This window comes from Pangasianodon hypophthalmus, chromosome 4, assembly GCF_027358585.1.
Source record: "Pangasianodon hypophthalmus isolate fPanHyp1 chromosome 4, fPanHyp1.pri, whole genome shotgun sequence".
Lineage (NCBI taxonomy): Eukaryota > Metazoa > Chordata > Actinopteri > Siluriformes > Pangasiidae > Pangasianodon > Pangasianodon hypophthalmus.
Genome location: NC_069713.1, coordinates 3088368 through 3112322, shown reverse-complemented (window position 1 = coordinate 3112322; position 23955 = coordinate 3088368). Strand labels below are relative to the sequence as shown.

Genomic DNA, 23955 nt, shown 5'->3' with positions numbered 1-23955 from the left:
TGTAGGTAGAACCCTACAGCAGATTGGCTCTCTATCAAAAAGGGTTGAAACTAGACTACTTCTGTAATAAGGAACCATTATAGAAGAGTTAGTTCCGATCCACTAATTGGATTGGACAAGCAGCGTTTCAAGAGTGCTGATACTTTATTTAGTATAACAGCACTGTGATATTTCACTGTGTGTATCACTCCGCTTGTGTGTGTTCACTACATAAAATTCCAAATCTAGCAATATGTGATATCGGAGATCCAAGATGGCGTCCAGTATGGCTGCAGTGCCCAGTTACTATACATGCTGTACAGGTGTTTATTGTGTATATTGTGGCCTGTATGCTTGTATTTTATACTGCACAGCTGCTGAGAATGCACCCAAGATTTTCACCACCTGGACACAATAAAATGATTTGATTTGATTTAGTTTGTTACACTGAAACTGTTAGTCAGTCTGTGCGTTGGCATGGCAACATGCAACACTCTATCCAGTTGTGGCTTCTTTGGGAACTATTTTCGTCGATGGAGCAAAAATTAACAAAATATTTACCCAAAGTGTTTTGGAAATGTCAGTTACTCAATATTAATTTCTTGTTTATAGAACTGTTGAATAAAAGCAATATCATAATCGCATTCAAGCTGTTGTACTGAATATCAGTATGGCTGTGATTACCTGTTGCCTCGAGCCTACAGATGAATCACAGCCGTGCTGATATTCAGTACAACAGCACTCTCGCTTGTGTGATATTGCTTAATTATACCACAGTGCTTTTGATTTCGGGATTCTGATTGGTCAGAAGGTGACAGTAGTTAAGGTTTATATTAAAGCACTTGCTCTAATATGTTATTATTTCTATAGTAAAAGTTCATTCACAGGGGCTTGTATGGTGGACGCTCCACATAAACATTAAAAAAATGTGTGTAATTGTTGATATGGTGAAGTTTCTGTAAGGAGATGTTTATGTAACATTAAGGAAGGAGTCTCCAGTATCAGTGTTTTGTCACAGTATTTGTAACAGTATTAATATCATATATATGGAGTGAATATGGAGCGACTTACAGAAGTGCTTTGAAGTCTCTATCAGTAAAAACATCCTCTTAATGGTTCACTAGTTCGAACTAAGAATACCATCAGTCTAAAACCTCTGATGAGTGGGAGGTAATACAGGAAGAAAAGCACACAGGCAACACATTTTTTTAAACTAAAGTGCTAATTTAAGTACTTCAGGAAGAGGTAGGTCTTTAGACGTCAGTTGAAGACAGCCAGTGGCTCAGCTGCTCGGACAGCTAGGGGAAGTTCATTCCACCACCTAGGTGCCTGGACAGAGAAGAGTCTTGATGCAGGTCTTCCTTGTACCCGGAGAGATGGAGGGATCAGTCGAGCAGTGCTAGAGGATGGGAGGGAGCGTGCTGCAGTGTGGGAGTGATAAGTGCTTTAAGGTAGGTGGGTGCTGCTCCATTTTTGGCTTTGTAGACAAGCATCAGTGTTTTAAATATGATGTAGCAGCTGCAGGAAGCCAGTGGTGGGAGTGTAGCAATGGGGTGGTGGGGGAGAACTTGGGAAGGCTATATTACAGGATGTTTCTAAAGTGAGATTTAATACTAACTATAAACTACTGTATATGTAGCATGTATTTGCACATATTGATCTAACTTTCTATATTGATAGATCTATATTGATCTAACGCTTTCTGAATGCTTGTAAACACATTGAAATGTTGAACATGTCTTATAATACAGTAATTCTTTTACTCTTTCTTTATCAAGAACTAAGTCTGTTTCTTTTTTAATATTCAAATGTAGCTATTAAAGTGTCGTTCTATGCAAACAACAATGTTTTCTTTTAAAATGTGAATTTATTTAACATAAACATGGCAATAATGAGTAATGCATATGTATTTTAATAAATTAATGCCCGCAGCCTGTATTTTAAATCAGCAAAATAATGCCAAAATCATTTAAGCAAATATTTATGTTCAAATATGATCTTTATACCTCTTGTGCACAGCAACAAAGTGTAGGTGAAGGGAGCATTTAAAAAAAAAAATTTAAGATTTAGTCACTAGTTGAGCTTCCAAAAAGGCGCTGGTCGATTTTTTTTCACTGTTTGTTGCACCCACACCGAGCTGGGGTTGGCGCACACCCTGCGACCATTAAAGAAGGAAGAACTGTAGGAGCAGAGAAAATTTGGGTTAGCAGTGTTATATATCCAGACAACACAAACAAATGTTCAGAAAATCCAGAAGAACTGTAGTTAGTATCTTTAAGTAGTCTTTAATGAATGTTACAGATTAGATAGTTGGCAAATGTGACGCAGCATTCATCTGTGTGATACTGTGTGTTATTTATTGATGTGATGTGATCCATTAAGTAAAGTATAAGGATATACATACATGTAAATAAAGCTTGTTATCTTTACATAGTAGTTTGCTTGAACTATGTACATGTATCTGTCTCTACATGAGCTATGCATTAGTCACTATGTAAATATTCAATGAAATATTACATACTTTAATGAAAACAAATGGAAAAGGGGTGGTGGGGGGGAGGGGGGGATGACTATTAAACTTATTAAGTAAAAAAAAAGGCAAAACTGAATATATTTAAACCTGCATGAGATTTTTGGGTTGTATACCATTTTTAAACCTGATATGTTTTTACAAAATTCAACAACAGACACATTACTAAGCAAGAAAAAATACATCATGCGTGGAAGATTAGCTATTTTTATCATTCTGCTTTCAATATTGTGACATGGTAGAGCGAAACTGGCAATTTTAAGAATCAGAATTCACAACAATCCTGATTAAGTGCAAAGCAATAACACGCCAACAATAATAAAGACAATAATACAAATAAAAATAGATAAGAAATCCAAAGACAGACATTATCTTACTGTTGGCCATTGTGAATGACTGAAGGCAGGCGAGAACCAGCAGGAGAAAATGGGAGATCATGACTGCTGACGGTGAAGAGTATGATAAGGATGATGATCAAGTTGTGAAGAGAATTGTATTAATGAAACTGTCACCTCAGCAGTGGTTGTATTAGCTGATTAGAAGTGTGGGAGATTGTGGTTTGAGTAGGGGGCAGTTTGTATTTGAAGAAATGTGACTAAGAGGGAAAAAAAGCACCTCCTCCACAGGAAACCCTTCTGTGGTTTTTCACCTTAGCTGATACAGAACTGAGTAGCGTTTAACACTTCATAGCCAAACTCACATAGAGTGCATGAGAATAATTTCAGTTTTATTCAAGCAAATAGCATCATTAAACCTTCTGTCAACACTGCAACACAATCACACAATAAACTGATGGACACAATTCATTATTTTAATCAGACAACCCTGAATATTAATAACTCTTAGAATTTGTTTGAATTGTTTATTGTAAAGTAGATGACAGGTAAATCAGGATAAATAAACCTCACAGGTTAACTTAATGGGTTGCAAATTAGCAATTCTATTAAGACCAGATGGCAAGTGATCAGCATTTATAAAGAGTATGAAGAGTACAGGCCTGAACATCCGGGGAAAGATGGCAGGCCATGATGAGAAACAAAACCACCCTCAGTACCTTTGTGGTCAACAGAAGCTAAAAGTGGATTGGTGAGAAAGAGATAACGATCAGCATGCTATTTGTCACAAAAAACGTCACACACACACAGTCTGTATACTACATATCCAGCTTGAAGGTCAAGCAAGCTAACAAGTTTCTGACTCTACAAGCTTGGAGTTGATCACTGACAAACTAGACGTTTCCTTAATTTTAATTCAATTTTATTTGCATTGCACTTTTATAAACACACATTGTCACAAAGCAGCTTTACAGAAACCAGGATGTAGATGTCATGATGGTGCCAAAGGGGGGCTGAACTACATTACCCATCAGCCCCAGCATGTCACATTCTTCCTTATCACTTGCACTTGTGTCTAGTTTCACCCTGATTAGTACCAATATATAAGTTCTTGTGTTTCAGCACCTGATTGTCAAGCTTCTGTTGTAATAATATTTATTATTACTGTAAATATCTCCAAGAAGAGGGTTTAAAACAAAGAAAAAAGGTGGAATAACTATGGTGATCAGTGATTGGTCAGAGGGAACAGTGGTGATCAGTGATTGGTTGGAGGGAAAAATGGTGATCAGTGATTGGTTGGAGTGAAAAATGGTGATCAGTGATTGGTTGGAGTGAAAAATGGTGATCAGTGATTGGCCCGAGGGAACAATTCTGATCAGTTTTTGGTTTTTGGGAGCAATGGTGATCAGTGATTGGTCGAGGGAACAATTGTGATCAGTTTTTGGTTTTTGGGAGCAACAGTGATCAGTGATTGGTCATTGGGTACAATGGTGAGTAGTGATTGATTGGTGGGAACAATGGTGTTCAGTGGTTGGTCAGTAGAAACAGTCGTGATCAGTGATTGGGCACTGGTTATCAGTGATTAGTTGTAGGGAACAATCGTGATCAGTCATTGGTCGTTGACTTTACACACAGGTAGTGAGTCGAGTGAACCTGCTCTCTCAGTGGGTATAACAGCAGGTGTGATGTGAGGTGGAGAGCCATATGAAGTGCAGGATAATCACTAAAGTCTGCTCAAAAAGCTGCTTTTTTACTAGGTTCATACGGCAGACTTCTCCATGTTAGAAAAGTAGCTCCCAAATTTACTCTTTTATTTGTTTGATATCATTTTGTGCATCAGGTCATGTTTTTTTTTCCATTTACAAAATACAAAGAAGCAGAAGAGTCGGGGGAGGGGTGGACAGGAAGTAAATTAGGTCACGGTTTTATATAGTAAGGCCTCTTTACCACACACTTCCCTTGTAATATCGCAATATAGCACAGCGTTTAGCATACGCAATGACAGCAGGAAAAAAAATCTGAATCTTGCAGCATCAGCATTTATTTGTGGTGTGTTATTTTGTCTCTTCTATTTGCTTTGTCCTTGTACTCTGTAGCCACTTGGGATTTCACACTTCATAGCCAAACTCACATATGATGTTTAAGAATAATTTCAGTTTTAGTCAAGTAAATAGCATACTTATGTATGTCTACTATCAACACTGCGACACAATCATGCAATAAATCCAAAGACATAGTTCATTATTTTAATTATACAAGCATAAGTATTAATACTTTGGTATTCTTAGAATTAAATCAGAATAAACAAACCAAATAATTTAACTTAATGAAATGCAAATAGCAAGTGATCCGCATTTATAAAAAGTATGAAAAGTACAGGCCTGAACATCCGGAAAAAGATAGCATGCCATGAGGAGAAACAAAACCACCCTCAGTGCTAAATGTGCTGTTTGTGGTCAACAGAAGCTAAAAGTGGATTGGTGAGAAAGAGATAACGATCAGCATGCTATTTGTCACAAAAAGGTCACACACACTTTCTGTATACTACATATCCAGCTTGAAGGTCAAGCAAGCTAACAAGTTTCTGACTCTACAAGCTTGGAGTTGATCACTGACAAACTAGACGTTTCCTTAATTTTAATTCAATTTTATTTGCATTGCACTTTTATAAACACACATTGTCACAAAGCAGCTTTACAGAAACCAGGATGTAGATGTCATGATGGTGCCAAAGGGGGCTGAACTACATTACCCATCAGCCCCAGCATGTCACATGTTCCTTATCACTTGCACTTGTGTCTAGTTTCACCCTGATTAGCACCAATATATAAGTTCTTGTGTTTCAGCACCTGATTGTCAAGCTTCTGTTGTGGTCATGTTTGTGTGTTGTATGTTTTGGCCTAATATTCTCTGTTCTAGCTCTGGTTCTTGTTTTTGGTTATCTGGCTGCACTTTACTTCAATAAAATCTGCACTTGCATCCACCTCCTCTACAAATCCCTGACAGGCGATTCACATCTTTAATGAGCAAGCCAGAGCGACCTCTTTGGTGCAAACTATTTTCGGGTGAAAGTAGATAATGCATGCTCAAAAAGTCACTAGAAGTAACCAGGTAGAAATATTATATTTTCTATCAAGAATAGAGAATTTGGGAAATAGAGATGAAGGAGATGGTTAGAGATGGAATAACTTTTATTATTACTGTAAATATCTCCAAGAAGAGGGTTTAAAACAAAGAAAAAAGGTGGAAAAACTATGGTGATCAGTGATTGGTCAGAGAGAAAAATGGTGATCAGTGATTGATCAGCAGGAACAATGGTGATCAGTGATTGGTCGAGGGAACCATTGTGATCAGTTTTTGGTTTTTGGGAGCAATGGTGATCAGTGATTGGTCGAGGGAACAATTGTGATCAGTTTTTGGTTTTTGGGAGCAACAGTGATCAGTGATTGGTCATTGGGTACAATGGTGAGTAGTGATTGGTTGGTGGGAACAATGGTGTTCAGTGGTTGGTCAGTAGAAACCGTCGTGATCAGTGATTGGGCACTGGTGATCAGTGATTAGTCGCAGGGAACAATCGTGATCAGTCATTGGTCGTTGACTTTACACACAGGTAGTGAGTCGAGTGAACCTGCTCTCTCAGTGGGTATAACAGCAGGTGTGATGTGAGGTGGAGAGCCATATGAAGTGCAGGATAATCACTAAAGTCTGCTCAAAAAGCTGCTTTTTTACTAGGTTCATACGGCAGACTTCTCCATGTTAGAAAAGTAGCTCCCAAATTTACTCTTTTATTTGTTTGATATCATTTTGTGCATCAGGTCATGTTTTTTTTTCCATTTACAAAATACAAAGAAGCAGAAGAGTCGGGGGAGGGGTGGACAGGAAGTAAATTAGGTCACGGTTTTATATAGTAAGGCCTCTTTACCACACACTTCCCTTGTAATATCGCAATATAGCACAGCGTTTAGCATACGCAATGACAGCAGGAAAAAAAAATCTGAATCTTGCAGCATCAGCATTTATTTGTGGTGTGTTATTTTGTCTCTTCTATTTGCTTTGTCCTTGTACTCTGTAGCCACTTGGGATTTCACACTTCATAGCCAAACTCACATACGATGTTTAAGAATAATTTCAGTTTTAGTCAAGTAAATAGCATACTTATGTATGTCTACTATCAACACTGCGACACAATCATGCAATAAACCCAAAGACATAGTTCATTATTTTAATTATACAAGCATAAGTATTAATACTTTGGTATTCTTAGAATTAAATCAGAATAAACAAACCATATAATTTAACTTAATGAAATGCAAATAGCAAGTGATCCGCATTTATAAAAAGTATGAAAAGTACAGGCCTGAACATCCGGAAAAAGATAGCATGCCATGAGGAGAAACAAAACCACCCTCAGTGCTAAATGTGCTGTTTGTGGTCAACAGAAGCTAAAAGTGGATTGGTGAGAAAGAGATAACGATCAGCATGCTATTTGTCACAAAAAGGTCACACACACTTTCTGTATACTACATATCCAGCTTGAAGGTCAAGCAAGCTAACAAGTTTCTGACTCTACAAGCTTGGAGTTGATCACTGACAAACTAGACGTTTCCTTAATTTTAATTCAATTTTATTTGCATTGCACTTTTATAAATACACATTGTCACAAAGCAGCTTTACAGAAACCAGGATGTAGATGTCATGATGGTGCCAAAGGGGGGCTGAACTACATTACCCATCAGCCCCAGCACGTCACATGTTCCTTATCACTTGCACTTGTGTCTAGTTTCACCCTGATTAGTACCAATATATAAGTTCTTGTGTCTCAGCACCTGATTGTCAAGCTTCTGTTGTGGTCTTGTTTGTGTGTTGTATGTTTTGGCCTAATATTCTCGGTTCTAGCTCTGGTTCTTGTTTTTGGTCATCTGGCTGCACTTTACTTCAATAAAATCTACACTTGCATCCACCTCCTCTACAAATCCCTGACAGGCGATTCACATCTCCAATGAGCAAGCCAGAGCGACCTCTTTGGTGCAAACTATTTTCAGGCGAAAGTAGATAACGCATGCTCAAAAAGTCACTAGAAGTAACCAGGTGATGTCATGGACTAATATGCATATTTGTTAGATCCTCATGATTCTTTCATATCGAAATGTGTTATGTGACCTAGGAAGATTTTGTGAAGCCATTTAAAATGTAATAGAATAGTTTTATCAGAGTATACAACAGATTTCTTACAGGAAGATGTCGTCTTTGGTAAAACCTGATAAAAACATGTAGTTGTAGTGAGGATTCAGGAAATAGACATGAAGGAGACAGTTACAGATGGAATAACATATTACTGTTAATATCTCCAAGAAGAGGGTTTAAACAAAGAAAAAAAGTGGAACATACAATAGTGATCACTGATTGGCTGGTGGGAACAATAATGATCAGTGATTGGTTGGAGGGAACAATGGTGATCAATGATTGGGCATTTGGAACAATGGCGATCAGTCATTGGTTGGTGTGAACAATAGTGATCAGTGATTGGTTAGTGGGAGCAATGGTATTCAGTGATTGGTTGGTGGGAACAATAGTGATCAGATTGGTCATTTGGAACAATGGAGGTGAGGGATTGGTAATTTGGAACAATGGTGATCAGGGATTGGTCATGTGGAACAATGGAGGTCAGGGATTGGTCATTTGGAACAATGGAGGTCAGGGATTGGTCATTTGGAACAATGGTGATCAGTGATTGCTTGTTGACTTTGGGGTGAGTTGAGCAAACCTGCTCTCTCACTTTATATAATCAGCATCCAGTGCATCTCAATTCAATTTTATTTATATAAAGCTTTTTAACAATGGACATTGTTACTATTGGCACCTGCATGTTCAGTGAAGGACAGTTGCTAATGTCTGATCAAAAAGCCATTATAAACATGTCAATTATTGACATGCAAATATCTTACTGATTTGATGCTACTGTCATTAATATAAACCAGTTTATTACATTAATGATAATATAATGTCACCTGACAATGAAAAATGTAGCTAATTTGTAGCATTATAATCTCCATTTGCATCTGGTGGGTTTCTCTGTCTTAGAAGAGTAGCTCCCAGATTTAGTGTTGATTCATTTGTTTGACATCATTATGCTTTTGTGCAGCAGCTCATGTTTTTTCCATCACAATATACAGGGGGGGGGTAGAAAGGAAGTAAATTAGGTCATGGTTTTATATGATAAAGCCGCTTTACCACAACTTCCCTTATAATATTGCAATATACAGCAGAGAGAGAGAGTTTATCAAAACAATTACAACAGAAAAATATCAGAATCAGACAGTATCTTCTGGATAAGTATCTCACTTATTCGTGCTGCTTTAATTTGTCTCTCCTATTCACTTTGTTTTTGTGTACTTTAGCAGCAAATAAAAAAAAACTAATAAAAATAATTTGTCTCTTCTGTTCACAAGTCAAAATATTTTTTTTTTTAAATACTAGAGCCTTAGAGGGCAGAAACATTGCAAACGTGTTCAACATCATCAGCCTAAAATGGGGGAAAAAAAAGACCTAAAATATCAAACACAAATCAAATAATGTTAAATTCAGTACGGCAGTCCACACACAAACACACACACACAATAATAATAACAACAACAATAATAATAGTACATTAACAGTAAATTACAGGCTCATGGTGGCTTAAAGCCGTAGTAACACACTTTCTATTGGTTTCTGTTTAAGGAGTGATTCATCTGTATCTTTCAGTGATCTAGGCAAATTATCACATCTTTTTCCAAACACCAAACTCTCTTCTGTTTGCCTGATGCGGCCTGCTGCATTAATATCAATGGACAGCAGGTGGCGAAAGTTTAGCAAAAGAATATTTACTGCTATAACTGTGAAAAGTCTACTGTAGATCAGGGGTCTTCAATCTTATCCGCAAAGGGCCAGTGTGGCTACAGGCTTTCATTTAAACCAAACAGGAACCACACCTGATTCCACTCGTTTAATTAGTTCATCTTGGTCTGCAGTCAGCCTTCGAGTGCACCTCTCATTTGGCTGGAATGAAAGCCTGCAGCCACACCGGCCCTTTGCGGAGAACACTGACGACCGCTGGTCGACACCATCCACTCCAAGAGTGCAGTAGGCAAACCCGGACGACCCCAGAGGAAGGCACTCCCATATGCAGGCTGGTTCCTAAAACAGAAAAATGGATTAAAAACTCCCCTTCACATAACACAAACCTCAGCAGTTGGCATAAAATAGACTCAACTAACAAAGTGAATTAAAGAAATAAACAACAAAATTTACTACAATACCAGAAGAATCAGCATATAACCATAAACTGAGAAACTGAATGACAAAATCAAATCATAAACAAAACAGCAGGGCCTAGACAACAGAAGTCCATATGCATAAAGCTCCACAAGGAAAGATCTGTCAAATAAAAACAGACATAAATACAAAAATAAACACCTTTAACAAACTCAATTAGTATAAAATACAAAACATTAACAAATAAAACACTTGCCGTGAAGCAAAAGCAACACGGTGTCGTAAACTCTAAAGAAACACACAATCCGCACACATACCTCTGGCTTAATCCAAGAATGGAAAGCAACCTTATAATGGAGTGGAGTAAAACCGCTGGTGTCACACAGCTCGTTGCTCCAGGCAAAACGCCAAGTCCCAGCTCCGGAAATAACCGCATCAGCAGCTCACATACTCACTCTCTCATATCGAGGGTTTCCTCCCTACAGTTAACAAAGAATAAATGATGTAAAGAACCAAAACATCTCTGTACAAGCTTTGCTACAGCATCAAAGCAAAGGCCATACTCATACCTCACTATGGCATTCCAGAGTCACGACGCCGGAAGTCAAAACGTCAGGAAGTTACGCAACCTACTACCCTTTGTATATAAATAAAAAGATCTGCACTTAATAATCAGGTATTCAAGATCAGCAGAGCAACAGGAACCAGCAGTGATAGAGACAGTGCACCATGTTTTGTTTACATAGATACATAGCTTAGCTCGTAGCCCTCCGCGTTTCCCCCATCTTTGTTTATGGCCTACTTAATATCTGCTAAAGAGCTTATTCTCTGATTAGTAACTGAGGAATAAAACTCTGTGCTGTTAGAGGAAACTAATCAATAATGATGCAGAGTAACTGATACCACCCTGAAGTGGATCCCCAAAGTGTCTTCTTCCCCTTATGCCACAGCAGTTTGCCAAGGATTATATATTTGTTAATTAAAGAACATGTCATACTTTTTTTTTTTTTTTTTTGCAAAACAGGAACCCATACATGGGAGAAAAAATGTGAAAGAATGAAAGATACTGACTAGCGAAAACCTTTTTTTTTTTTTTCTTCAAATTTTCCAATGTTGCTATGAAAGATGACATTTTGATCTCTTTGAAGGTGAAAATGTGATTTTTAAAAATAGAAACATAGTCATAATATGCAATTTAAAATGTCCTTTAATACGTATAAAAATATAATACATTCATCCACACAGCCTATAGATTAATTCAGATAAACAAGGCTAGACTAGTTCAAACAAAAGTTGGTTTAAATATGATTTATAATAAAAAGCTTTTATTCCTCCTGTATAAATACATAAAAATGCATTTAGTAAAAAAAAAAAATTCTTATTAATGTAGAGAGGATTTAAACTTGGTTGAGGTTGGATCAGTCTTGTAGAATCAGGCGCTGGGCAATTTTTTCATGATGTTCTGCACCCACTTGACTTCGGGGTCTGCACACACCCCACGGCCGCTCTTTAGGATAAAGCTGCAGAGAGAGAAGATTTACATCAGTGTATAACTGCAATAAAGACAGAAAATCAAACCCTCTCACACGTCCCAAACCTCCATGATTATTTAAAGTTAGATCCTAATACACATAACCATAAAGCAATAACGGACATGAAAATACTAACTTTTTTTTATTATTAATTGAAAATAATTAAAAATAAATGAGGGGTGAAAGCTTACATGACTCCAGGATTTTCACACCCACGGTATGTTTTTTGATACGCTGTAATGCGTCTTACAGGGATTTTATGTGTCTGGTAACTGAAACAGCAGGGACCTTGTCCATTTGGATCTGTGTGAAAACATTTCTGCATTTAGTTCTGCAATTAAATACTCAATAAAAACATATTAGATGCTTTTTTTAATCTGGTAAGAGATGATGACTGTTGTCTGTTTTAGATTTTTACCACATTACTTTATTTTGATTATGAACTGATTGTCTATAACAGCAGCTCTGACAGTAGTGCAGGTTTATATTAATGCACTCGTTCTAGTACGTCATCGTTGCTATAGTAACAGCTCATTCACAGGGACTTGTACAGCAGATGCTCCACATAAACGGATTTAAAAAATGTGTGTAATCGTTGATATGCTGAAGTTTTCTGTAAGGAGATGTTTATTTAACATTTATGGAAGGAGTCTCCAGTGTCAGCGCTTTGTAACAGTCATAGGTAACATTGTAACTTTAATTCAATTCAATTCAATTTTATTTTATTTTATTTTATTTTATTTTATTTTATTTTATTTTATTTTATTTTATTTTATTTTATTTTATTTTATTTATATAGTGCTTTTAACAATGGACATTGTCACAAAGCAGCTTTGCAGAAATAAATAGATTCAAATTAAGTTAAACCAAAATAAATTGTAAATATATGAATTTATCCGTTTAAGTTTTCCGACAGAGGAGTTTACGCTTTGCAAATTCTTTTTAACATGACAAGCTTCATTTTTAACTTTAATAGAGAGAATAAAAGAGAGGCTCTTGAGGGAACGACTGTTTATAGCTGCTATAACGTAAGTGAGAACAGGAACTAACTTGTTTTGCAGATGGTCCACAACATTAAACAAAACTATAACCAGATTAAATTTCTGATGTCATTTTGTAACTGTTCACAAATTGCTAATAATAATAATAATAATAATAATAATAATAATAATAATAATAATAATAAAATAGTTAAATATTGAAAAGGTTTGAACTTTATCTTACTCTCGGCCGTTGTGAAGGACTGAAGGCAGGTGAGAACCAGCAGAACCACCAGGAGAGAATGAGAGGACATGACTGCTGCTGATGATGATGATGATGGGCCACAGACACACAGCCTTAAAGCACACACCACACGTGCACTGATGTACAAATCATTAACCAACAGCATAAAAAGGTGTAGTAAATAATGCAAATAACTCTACACGCTCAAATCAATACTCACGCAGTGCAGGAAATCTCACACCACCATGCAGTGAAGAGAAGGAAACCCGGACGACCCCAGAGGAAGGCACTCCCATATGCAGGCTGGTTCCTAAAACAGAAAAATAGATTAAAAACTCCCCTTTACATAACACAAACCTCAGCAGTTGGCATAAAATAGACTCAACTAACAAAGTCAATTAAAGAAATAAACAACAAAGTTTACTACAATACCAGAAGAATCAGCATATAACCATAAACTGAGAAACTGAATGACAAAATCAAATCATAAACAAAACAGCAGGGCCTAGACAACAGAAGTCCATAGGCATAAAGCTCCACAAGGAAAGATCTGTCAAATAAAAACAGACATAAATACAAAAATAAACACCTTTAACACACTCAATTAGTATAAAATACAAAGCATTAACAAATAAAACACTTGCCCTGAAGCAAAAGCAACACGGTGACGTAAACTCTAAAGAAACACACAATCCGCACACATACCTCTGGCTTAATCCAAGAATGGAAAGCAACCTTATAATGGAGTGGAGTAAACCCGCTGGTGTCACACGGCTCGTTGCTCCAGGCAAAACGCCAAGTCCCAGCTCCGGAAATAACCGCATCAGCAGCTCACATACTCACTCTCTCATATCGAGGGTTTCCTCCCTACAGTTAACAATGAATAAACGATGTAAAGAACCAAAACATCTCTGTACAAGCTTTGCTACAGCATCAAAGCAAAGGCCATACTCATACCTCACTATGGCATTCCAGAGTCACGACGCCGGAAGTCAAAACGTCAGGAAGTTACGCAATCTACTACCCTTTGTATATAAATAAAAACATCTGCACTTAATAATCAGGTATTTAAGATCAGCAGAGCAACAGGAACCGGCAGTGATAGAGACAGTGCACCATGTTTTATTTACCTAGATACATAGCTTAGCTCGTAGCCCTCCGCGTTTCCCCCATCTTTGTTTACGGCCTACTTAATATCTGCTAAAGAGCTTATTCTCTGATTAGTAACTGAGGAATAAAACTCTGTGCTGTTAGAGGAAACTAATCAATAATGATGCAGAGTAACTGATACCACCCTGAAGTGGATCCTCAAAGTGTCTTCTTCCCCTTATAGCACAGCAGTTTGCCAAGGATTATATATTTGTTAATTAAAGAACATGTCATACTTTTTTTTTTTTTTTTTGCAAAACAGGAACCCATACTTGGGAGAAAAAATGAGAAAGATTGAAAGATACTGACTAGCGAAAACCTTTTTTTTTTTTTTTTCAAATTTTCCAATGTTGCTATGAAAGATGACATTTTGATCTCTTTGAAGGTGAAAATGTGATTTTTAAAAATAGAAACATAGTCATAATATGCAATTTAAAATGTCCTTTAATACGTATAAAAATATAATACATTCATCCACACAGCCTATAGATTAATTCAGATAAACAAGGCTAGAATAGTTCAAACAAAAGTTGGTTTAAATATGATTTATAATAAAAAGCTTTTATTCCTCCTGTCTAAATACATAAAAATGCATTTTGTAAAAAAAAAAAAAAAATCTTATTAATGGAGAGAGGATTTAAACTTGGCTGAGGTTGGATCAATCTTGTAGAATCAGGCGCTGGTCAATTGTTTTCATGTGTTTCTGCACCCACTTGACTTCGGGGTCTACACACACAATACGGCCGCTCTTTAGGGTAAAACTGCAGAGAGAGAAGATTTACATCAGTGTATAACTGCAATAAAGACAGAAAATCAAACCCTCTCACACGTCCCAAACCTCCACGATTATTTAAAGTTAGATTATATTACACATCACCATAAAGCAACAACGGACATGAAAATACTAACTTTTTTTTATTATTAATTGAAAATAATTAAAAATAAGTGAGGGGGTGAAAGCTTACATGACTCCAGGATTTTTACACCCACGGTCTGTTTTTTGATACGCTGTAATGAGTCTTACAGGGATTTTATGTGTCTGGTAACTGAAACAGCATGGACCTTGTCCATTTGGATCTGTGTGAAAACATTTCTGCATTTAGTTCTGCAATTAAATACTCAATAAAAACATATTAGATGCTTTTTTTAATCTGGTAAGAGATGATGACTGTTGTATGTTTTAGATTTTACCACATTACTTTATTTTGATTATGAACTGATTCTCTATAACAGCAGCTCTGACAGTAGCGCAGGTTTATATTAATGCACTCCTTCTAATACGTCATCGTTGCTATAGTAACAGCTCATTCACAGGAACTTGTACAGCAGATGCTCCACATAAACGGATTTAAAAAATGTGTGTAATCGTTGATATTGTGAAGTTTTCTGTAAGGAGATGTTTATTTAACATTTATAGAAGGAGTCTCCAGTGTCAGCGCTTTGTAACAGTCATAGGTAACATTCTAACTTTAATTTAATTCAATTCAATTCAATTTTATTTTATTTATATAGTGCTTTTAACAATGGACATTGTCACAAAGCAGCTTTACAGAAATAAATAGATTCAAATTAAGTCAAACCAAAATAAATTGTAAATATGTGAATTTATCCCTTTAAGTTTTCCAACAGAGGAGTTTACGCTTTGCAAATTCTTTTTAACATGACAAGCTTCATTTTTAACTTTAATAGAGAGAATAAAAGAGAGGCTGTTGAGGGAACGACTGTTTATAGCTGCTATAACGTAAGTGAGAACGGGAACTAACTTGTTTTGCAGATGGTCCACAACATTAAACAAAACTATAACCAGATTAAATTTCTGATGTCATTTTCTAACTGATCACAAATTGCTAATAATAATAATAATAATAATAATAACCAAAACATTGTTAAATATTGAAAAGATTATCTTTATCTTACTCTCGGCCGTTGTGAAGGACTGAAGGCAGGCGAGAACCAGCAGAACCAGCAGGAGAGAACGAGAGGACATGACTGCTGCTGCTGCTGCTGCTGATGATGGTGATGATGGTCACGATGTGAACAGAATGGTGCTAATGCAGATGTCACCTCACTCTAGAGTTTATATAAGCAGGTAAGAGGAGTGGGAGAATGTGTGGTTTGAGTGTTTGTAGGTGACGAAAAGTTCCACTTTGTATAAGAGGGAAAAAACTGCATCTTCCACAGAAAACCTGGCTGCCGTTTTCACCTAAAATGAAAAAGGACCGTGCAGCGTTTAACACTTTGTAATCAAACTTACCTCACACGCCTGCATTAAACACTTAAAGTAAAATAAAGATGAACAAGTGCAACTTTATTGAAGTGAAATCTAAATCTAAACTCCACATCACACACACGCAATACACTGAGATAATAAATGATTATTATTAAATGTGGCAACTTGTACTTCAGTATTGCCCTGACTGTGTTTATAGTGCAACGTGCTAAACAATATTCCCTTTTTATCTTTTAAAAAGTATAATAAATAAAACAACTCATTTAATAAATCATTCTCTCTAGCTATTGGTAGCGTTGTTAAAGATTAATGTCACTTTGTACGACCTTCAGATTGCAGGTTGTGCTTTGGCTTGACATTGCTGCAACAAGTCAAAGAGACAGAAAGTTCCACGTGTGACTTGTGTAAATATATATTTTACAACTTTTGGTACTCAACATAATTTAAGGATTAACACATTTCAAATAAATCCCTGAATATACTGAAATGTTTCACCAATTGATAATCGTAAGTGTTGGGGTTGTCCAGGTGAGTCAGAGCAGAATGGAGCACTATGGAGATGGCATCCTCTGTCGACCTGTTGTTGCGATAAGCGAACTGGTATGGATCCAGAGTGGGAGGTAGACAGGCTTGGAGGTGGGTGAGGACCAGCCTTTCGAAGCACTTTGCTATGACAGGGGTGAGTGCGACGGGACGAAAGTCACCCTGGCGATGCTGTAGGCCTCCCTGTCTCCGGACCTGAAGGCTGTGTTGCATGCTTTGAGCAGGAGGCGAACCTCGCGGTTCATCCATGACTTCTGGTTGGGGAACATTATAATTGTTTTCTGTGTGGTCACCTGGTCCACACATCTGCTGATGTGCTCCAGAACAGAGTTGGTGTAGGTGTTAATGTTGGTGTCTGAGTCTACGGTGGCCTGTTCAGCAAATTCACTCCAGTCAATGTGTGAGAACTGCTGCTGGAGAGCGGCGTCAGCCCTGTCCAGCCAGACTTTAACAGTCCTGATTGTGGGTTTCACACGTTTGATGATTGGAGAGTACTTGGGCAGCAGAAACAAAGAAGGATGGTCAGATTGTCCAAGGTGGGGGAGGAGTGTGACTTCGTAAGCATCAGCCACATTAGTGTAAACGTGGTCCAGAGTTTTGTGTCCTCTAGTGAAACAGGCGACATTCTGCTGAAACTTTGGCAGAACAGATCTTAAGTTGCAGTGATTAAAATCCCCAGCGACGATAAAAGCTCCATCAGGGTGCACTGTCTGCAGATTGTTAATAGCAGCACTAAGTTCTTTCATGGCCATATTAGCGTTTGTGTAGCCAAGTGATACCCAAAAGTCACACTAGAATCCGACTACGCCACCGGGGTTTGTACCCACGGAAATAATTTAACACAGCAACACAAATTCCATCGCCAGTGAATAAAAAAGGGAACAGAGACGTGACCTTCAAAAAGGTGTAGTAAATAATGCAAATAACTCTACATACTCAAATCAATACTCACGCAGTGCAGGAAATCTCACGCCACCATGCAGTGAAGAGAAGGAAACCCGGACGACCCCAGAGGAAGGCACTCCCGTATGCAGGCTGGTTCCTAAAACAGAAAAATAGATTAAAAACTCCCCTTCACATAACACAAACCTCAGCAGTTGGCATAAAATAGACTGAACTAACAAAGTCAATTAAAGAAATAAACAACAAAGTTTACTACAATACCAGAAGAATCAGCATATAACCATAAACTGAGAAACTGAATGACAAAATCAAATCATAAACAAAACAGCAGGGCCTAGACAACAGAAGTCCATAGGCATAAAGCTCCACAAGGAAAGATCTGTCAAATAAAAACAGACATAAATACAAAAATAAACACCTTTAACAAACTCAATTAGTATAAAATACAAAACATTAACAAATAAAAACACTTGCCGTGAAGCAAAAGCAACACGGTGTCGTAAACTCTAAAGAAACACACAATCCGCACACATACCTCTGGCTTAATCCAAGAATGGAAAGCAACCTTATAATGGAGTGGAGTAAACCCGCTGGTGTCACACGGCTCGTTGCTCCAGGCAAAACGCCAAGTCCCAGCTCCGGAAACAACCGCATCAGCAGCTCACATACTCACTCTCTCATATCGAGGGTTTCCTCCCTACAGTTAACAAAGAATGAACAATGTAAAGAACCAAAACATCTCTGTACAAGCTTTGCTACAGCATCAAAGCAAAGGCCATACTCATACCTCACTATGGCATTCCAGAGTCACGACGCCGTAAGTCAAAACGTCAGGAAGTTACGCAATCTACTGCCCTTTGTATATAAATAAAAAGATCTGCACTTAATAATCAGGTATTTAAGATCAGCAGAGCAACAGGAACCGGCAGTGATAGAGACAGTGCACCATGTTTTATTTACCTAGATACATAGCTTAGCTCGTAGCCCTCCGCGTTTCCCCCATCTTTGTTTACGGCCTACTTAATATCTGCTAAAGAGCTTATTCTCTGATTAGTAACTGAGGAATAAAACTCTGTGCTGTTAGAGGAAACCAATCAATAATGATGCAGAGTAACTGATACCGCCCTGAAGTGGATCCCCAAAGTGTCTTCTTCCCCTTATACCACAGCAGTTTGCCAAGGATTATATATTTGTTAATTAAAGAACATGTCATACTTTTTTTTTTTTGCAAAACAGGAACCCATACTTGGGAGAAAAAATGTGAAAGAATGAAAGATACTGACTAGCAAAAACCTTTTTTTTTTTTTTTCAAATTTTCCAATGTTGCTATGAAAGATGACATTTTGATCTCTTTGAAGGTGAAAATGTGATTTTTAAAAATAGAAACATAGTCATAATATGCAATTTAAAATGTCCTTTAATACGTATAAAAATATAATACATTCATCCACACAGCCTATAGATTAATTCAGATAAACAAGGCTAGACTAGTTCAAACAAAAGTTGGTTTAAATATGATTTATAATAAAAATAAGCTCTATTCCTCCTGTATAAATACATAAAAATGCATTTTGTAAAAAAAAAAAAAAAAAAAATTTCTTATTAATGGAGAGAGGATTTAAACTTGGTTGAGGTTGGATCAGTCTTGTAGAATCAGGCGCTGGTCAATTGTTTTCATGTGGTTCTGCACCCACTTGACTTCGGGGTCTGCACACACCCAACGGCCGCTCTTTAGGAAAAAGCTGCAGAGAGAGAAGATTTACATCAGTGTATAACTGCAATAAAGACAGAAAATCAAACCCTCTCACACGTCCCAAACCTCCACGATAATTTAAAGTTAGATTATATTACACATCACCATAAAGCAACAACGGACATGAAAATACTAACTTTTTTTTATTATTAATTGAAAATAATTAAAAATAAATGAGGGGTGAAAGCTTACATGACTCCAGGATTTTCACACCCACGGTATGTTTTTTGATACGCTGTAATGAGTCTTACAGGGATTCGATGTGTCTGGTAATTGATACAGCATGGACCTTGTCCATTTGAATCTGTGTGAAAACATTTCTGCATTTAGTTCTGCAATTAAATACTCAATAAAAACATATTAGATGCTTTTTTTAATCTGGTAAGAGATGATGACTGTTGTCTGTTTTAGATTTTTACCACATTACTTTATTTTGATTATGAACTCTGATTCTCTATAACAGCAGCTCTGACAGTAGCGTAGGTTTATATTAATGCACTCGTTCTAATACGTCATCGTTGCTATAGTAACAGCTCATTCACAGGAACTTGTACAGCAGATGCTCCACATAAACGGATTTAAAAAATGTGTGTAATCGTTGATATGCTGAAGTTTTCTGTAAGGAGATGTTTATTTAACATTTATGGAAGGAGTCTCCAGTGTCAGCGCTTTGTAACAGTCAGAGGTAACATTCTAACTTTAATTTAATTCAATTCAATTCAATTTTATTTTATTTATATAGTGCTTTTAACAATGGACATTGTCACAAAGCAGCTTTACAGAAATAAATAGATTCAAATTAAGTTAAACCAAAATAAATTGTAAATATGTGAATTTATCCCTTTAAGTTTTCCGACAGAGGAGTTTACGCTTTGCAAATTCTTTTTAACATGACAAGCTTCATTTTTAACTTTAATAGAGAGAATAAAAGAGAGGCTGTTGAGGGAACGACTGTTTATAGCTGCTATAACGTAAGTGAGAACAGGAACTAACTTGTTTTGCAGATGGTCCACAACATTAAACAAAACTATAACCAGATTAAATTTCTGATGTCATTTTCTAACTGATCACAAATTGCTAATAATAATAATAATAATAATAATAACCAAAACATTGTTAAATATTGAAAAGATTATCTTTATCTTACTCTCGGCCGTTGTGAAGGACTGAAGGCAGGCGAGAACCAGCAGAACCACCAGGAGAGAACGAGAGGACATGACTGCTGCTGCTGCTTCTGCTGATGATGGTGATGATGGTCACGATGTGAACAGAATGGTGCTAATGCAGATGTCACCTCACTCTAGAGTTTATATAAGCAGGTAAGAGGAGTGGGAGAATGTGGTTTGAGTGTTTGTAGGTGACGAAAAGTTCCACTTTGTATAAGAGGGAAAAAACTGCATCTTCCACAGAAAACCCGGCTGCGGTTTTCACCTAAAATGAAAAAGGACCGTGCAGCGTTTAACAGTTTGTAATCAAACTCACCTCACACGCCTGTATTAAACACTTAAAGTAAAATAAAGATGAACAAGTGCAACTTTATTGAAGTGAAATCTAAATCTAAACTCCACATCACACACAATACACAGAGATAATAAATGATTATTATTAAATGTGGCAACTTGTACTTCAGTATTGCCCTGACTGTGTTTATAGTGCAACGTGCTAAACAATACTCCCTTTTTATCTTTAAAAAAAGTATAATAAATAAAACAACTCATTTAATAAATCATTCTCTCTAGCTATTGGTAGCGTTGTTAAAGATTAATGTCACTTTGTACGACCTTCAGATTGCAGGTTGTGCTTTGGCTTGACATTGCTGCAACAAGTCAAAGAGACGGAAAGTTCCACGTGTGACTTGTGTAAATATATATTTTACAACTTTTGGTACTCAAATATAATTTAAGGATTAACACATTTAAAACAAAACCCTGAATATACTGAAATGTTTCACCAATTGATAATCGTAAGTGTTGGGGTTGTCCAGGTGAGTCAGAGCAGAATGGACCGCTATGGAGATGGCATCCTCTGTCGACCTGTTGTTGCGATAAGCGAACTGGTATGGATCCAGAGTGGGAGGTAGACAGGCTTGGAGGTGGTTGAGGACCAGCCTTTCGAAGCACTTTGCTATGACAGGGGTGAGTGCGACGGGATGAAAGTCACTGGGTGTCGTTGCAGCGGAGTGCTTGGGCACAGGCACGATGGAAGCTGACTTAAAGCAGGTGGGACAACTGCCTGAGCTAGGGACAGGTTAAAGAGGTCTGTGAAGACTCCAGTCAGTTGCTCTGCACAGGCTCTAAATACCAGCTGCTTTACATGCATTAACCCTGCTCAGAGTAGCACACACTTCAGAGGTGGAGAGTGTGAGTGGCTGCTCACCTGGTAGTAGCTCAGCCTTGAGCATGGGCTCCATCCTCGCTTTTTCAAAACGAGCATAGAAGTGGTTGAGCTCTGGGAGTCAGTAATGGCCTGAATCCCTTGCCACATGAGGCTGGGGCCAGCAGAGTTGAAGTGCGCCTCAATCCGCTGTTTGTGTTCATGTTTGGCTTTGCAGATTCCCCTCCTCAGATTGGCCCTGGCGATGCTGTAGGCCTCCCTGTCTCCGGACCTGAAGGCTGTGTTGCATGCTTTGAGCAGGAGGCGAACCTAGCGGTTCATCCAGGGCTTCTGGTTGGGGAACATTATAATTGTTTTCTGTGTGGTCACCTGGTCTACACATCTGATTGATGTGCTCCAGAAGAGAGTTGGTGTAGGTGTTAATGTTGGTGTCTGAGTCTACAGTGGCCTGTTCAGCAAATTCACTCCAGTCAATGTGTGAGAACTGCTGCTGGAGAGCGGCGTCAGCCCCGTCCAGCCAGACTTTAACAGTCCTGATTATGGGTTTCACACGTTTGATGATTGGAGAGTACTTGGGCAGCAGAAACAAAGAAGGATGGTCAGATTGTCCAAGGTGGGGGAGGAGTGTGACTTTGTAAGCATCAGCCACATTAGTGTAAACGTGGTCCAGAGTTTTGTGTCCTCTAGTGAAACAGGCGACATTCTGCTGAAACTTTGGCAGAACAGATCTTAAGTTGCAGTGATTAAAATCCCCAGCGACGATAAAAGCTCCATCAGGGTGCACTGTCTGCAGATTGTTAATAGCAGCACTAAGTTCTTTCATGGCCATATTAGCGTTTGTGTAGCCAAGTGATACCCAAAAGTCACACTAGAATCCGACTACGCCACCGGGGTTTGTACCCACGGAAATAATTTAACACAGCAACACAAATTCCATCGCCAGTGAATAAAAAAGGGAACAGAGACGTGACCTTCAAAAAGGTGTAGTAAATAATGCAAATAACTCTACATACTCAAATCAATACTCACGCAGTGCAGGAAATCTCACGCCACCATGCAGTGAAGAGAAGGAAACCCGGACGACCCCAGAGGAAGGCACTCCCGTATGCAGGCTGGTTCCTAAAACAGAAAAATAGATTAAAATCTCCCCTTTACATAACACAAACCTCAGCAGTTGGCATAAAATAGACTCAACTAACAAAGTCAATTAAAGAAATAAACAACAAAGTTTACTACAATACCAGAATCAACATATAACCATAAACTGAGAAACTGAATGACAAAATCAAATCATAAACAAAACAGCAGGGCCTAGACAACAGAAGTCCATATGCATAAAGCTCCACAAGGAAAGATCTGTCAAATAAAAACAGACATAAATACAAAAATAAACACCTTTAACAAACTCAATTAGTATAAAATACAAAGCATTAACAAATAAAACACTTGCCATGAAGTAAAAGCAACACGGTGTCGTAAACTCTAAAGAAACACACAATCCGCACACATACCTCTGGCTTAATCCAAGAATGGAAAGCAACCTTATAATGGAGTGGAGTAAAACCGCTGGTGTCACACGGCTCGTTGCTCCAGGCAAAACGCCAAGTCCCAGCTCCGGAAACAACCGCATCAGCAGCTCACATACTCACTCTCTCATATCGAGGGTTTCCTCCCTACAGTTAACAAAGAATAAATGATGTAAAGAACCAAAACATCTCTGTACAAGCTTTGCTACAGCATCAAAGCAAAGGCCATACTCATACCTCACTATGGCATTCCAGAGTCACGACGCCGGAAGTCAAAACGTCAGGAAGTTACGCAATCTACTACCCTTTGTATATAAATAAAAACATCTGCACTTAATAATCAGGTATTTAAGATCAGCAGAGCAACAGGAACCGGCAGTGATAGAGACAGTGCACCATGTTTTATTTACCTAGATACATAGCTTAGCTCGTAGCCCTCCGCGTTTCCCCCATCTTTGTTTACGGCCTACTTAATATCTGCTAAAGAGCTTATTCTCTGATTAGTAACTGAGGAATAAAACTCTGTGCTGTTAGAGGAAACTAATCAATAATGATGCAGAGTAACTGATACCGCCCTGAAGTGGATCCCCAAAGTGTCTTCTTCCCCTTATACCACAGCAGTTTGCCAAGGATTATATATTTGTTAATTAAAGAACATGTCAT

The 23955-nt window shown here is 37.8% G+C and overlaps 2 protein-coding genes and 1 long non-coding RNA gene across 12 annotated transcripts in view; 1 reads left to right on the top strand and 2 right to left on the bottom strand.

The window, feature by feature from the left end:
- The first annotated feature begins 1266 nt into the window (after positions 1-1266).
- LOC128318186 (uncharacterized) lies at positions 1267-20710 on the top strand. The gene is made up of 3 exons (XR_008301663.1): positions 1267-1430; positions 15938-16092; positions 20597-20710. It is a non-coding gene; the product is annotated as an uncharacterized LOC128318186 (long non-coding RNA).
- LOC117597104 (uncharacterized) lies at positions 11288-23829 on the bottom strand. Of its 10 annotated transcripts, none has more exons than XM_053233599.1 (8): positions 23530-23829; positions 23278-23439; positions 22796-23122; positions 18215-18376; positions 17729-17818; positions 12855-12967; positions 11822-11933; positions 11288-11618 (listed from the first exon to the last, which is right to left on the bottom strand). In XM_053233599.1, the coding sequence occupies exons 4-8, from the start codon at positions 18331-18333 to the stop codon at positions 11531-11533; spliced, it is 522 nt and encodes a 173-aa protein (XP_053089574.1). In that variant the 5' UTR covers positions 18334-18376; positions 22796-23122; positions 23278-23439; positions 23530-23829; the 3' UTR covers positions 11288-11530. The 10 variants fall into 10 exon arrangements, 5 of the variants coding, with proteins under 5 accessions (XP_053089574.1, XP_053089572.1, XP_053089573.1 ...); XM_053233597.1 differs by having other exon boundaries at positions 22796-22885; XM_053233598.1 differs by lacking the exon at positions 23530-23829 and having other exon boundaries at positions 22796-22885; positions 23278-23522.
- The window catches only part of LOC113524004 (C-C motif chemokine 3-like), a 33814-nt gene continuing 28937 nt past the window's right edge, over positions 19079-23955 (bottom strand). The window contains exon 3 of the mRNA XM_053233604.1: positions 19079-19421. Within this exon, the coding sequence (XP_053089579.1) occupies positions 19319-19421 (103 nt within the window). The 3' untranslated portion in view covers positions 19079-19318. The remainder of the gene's footprint in view (positions 19422-23955) is intronic.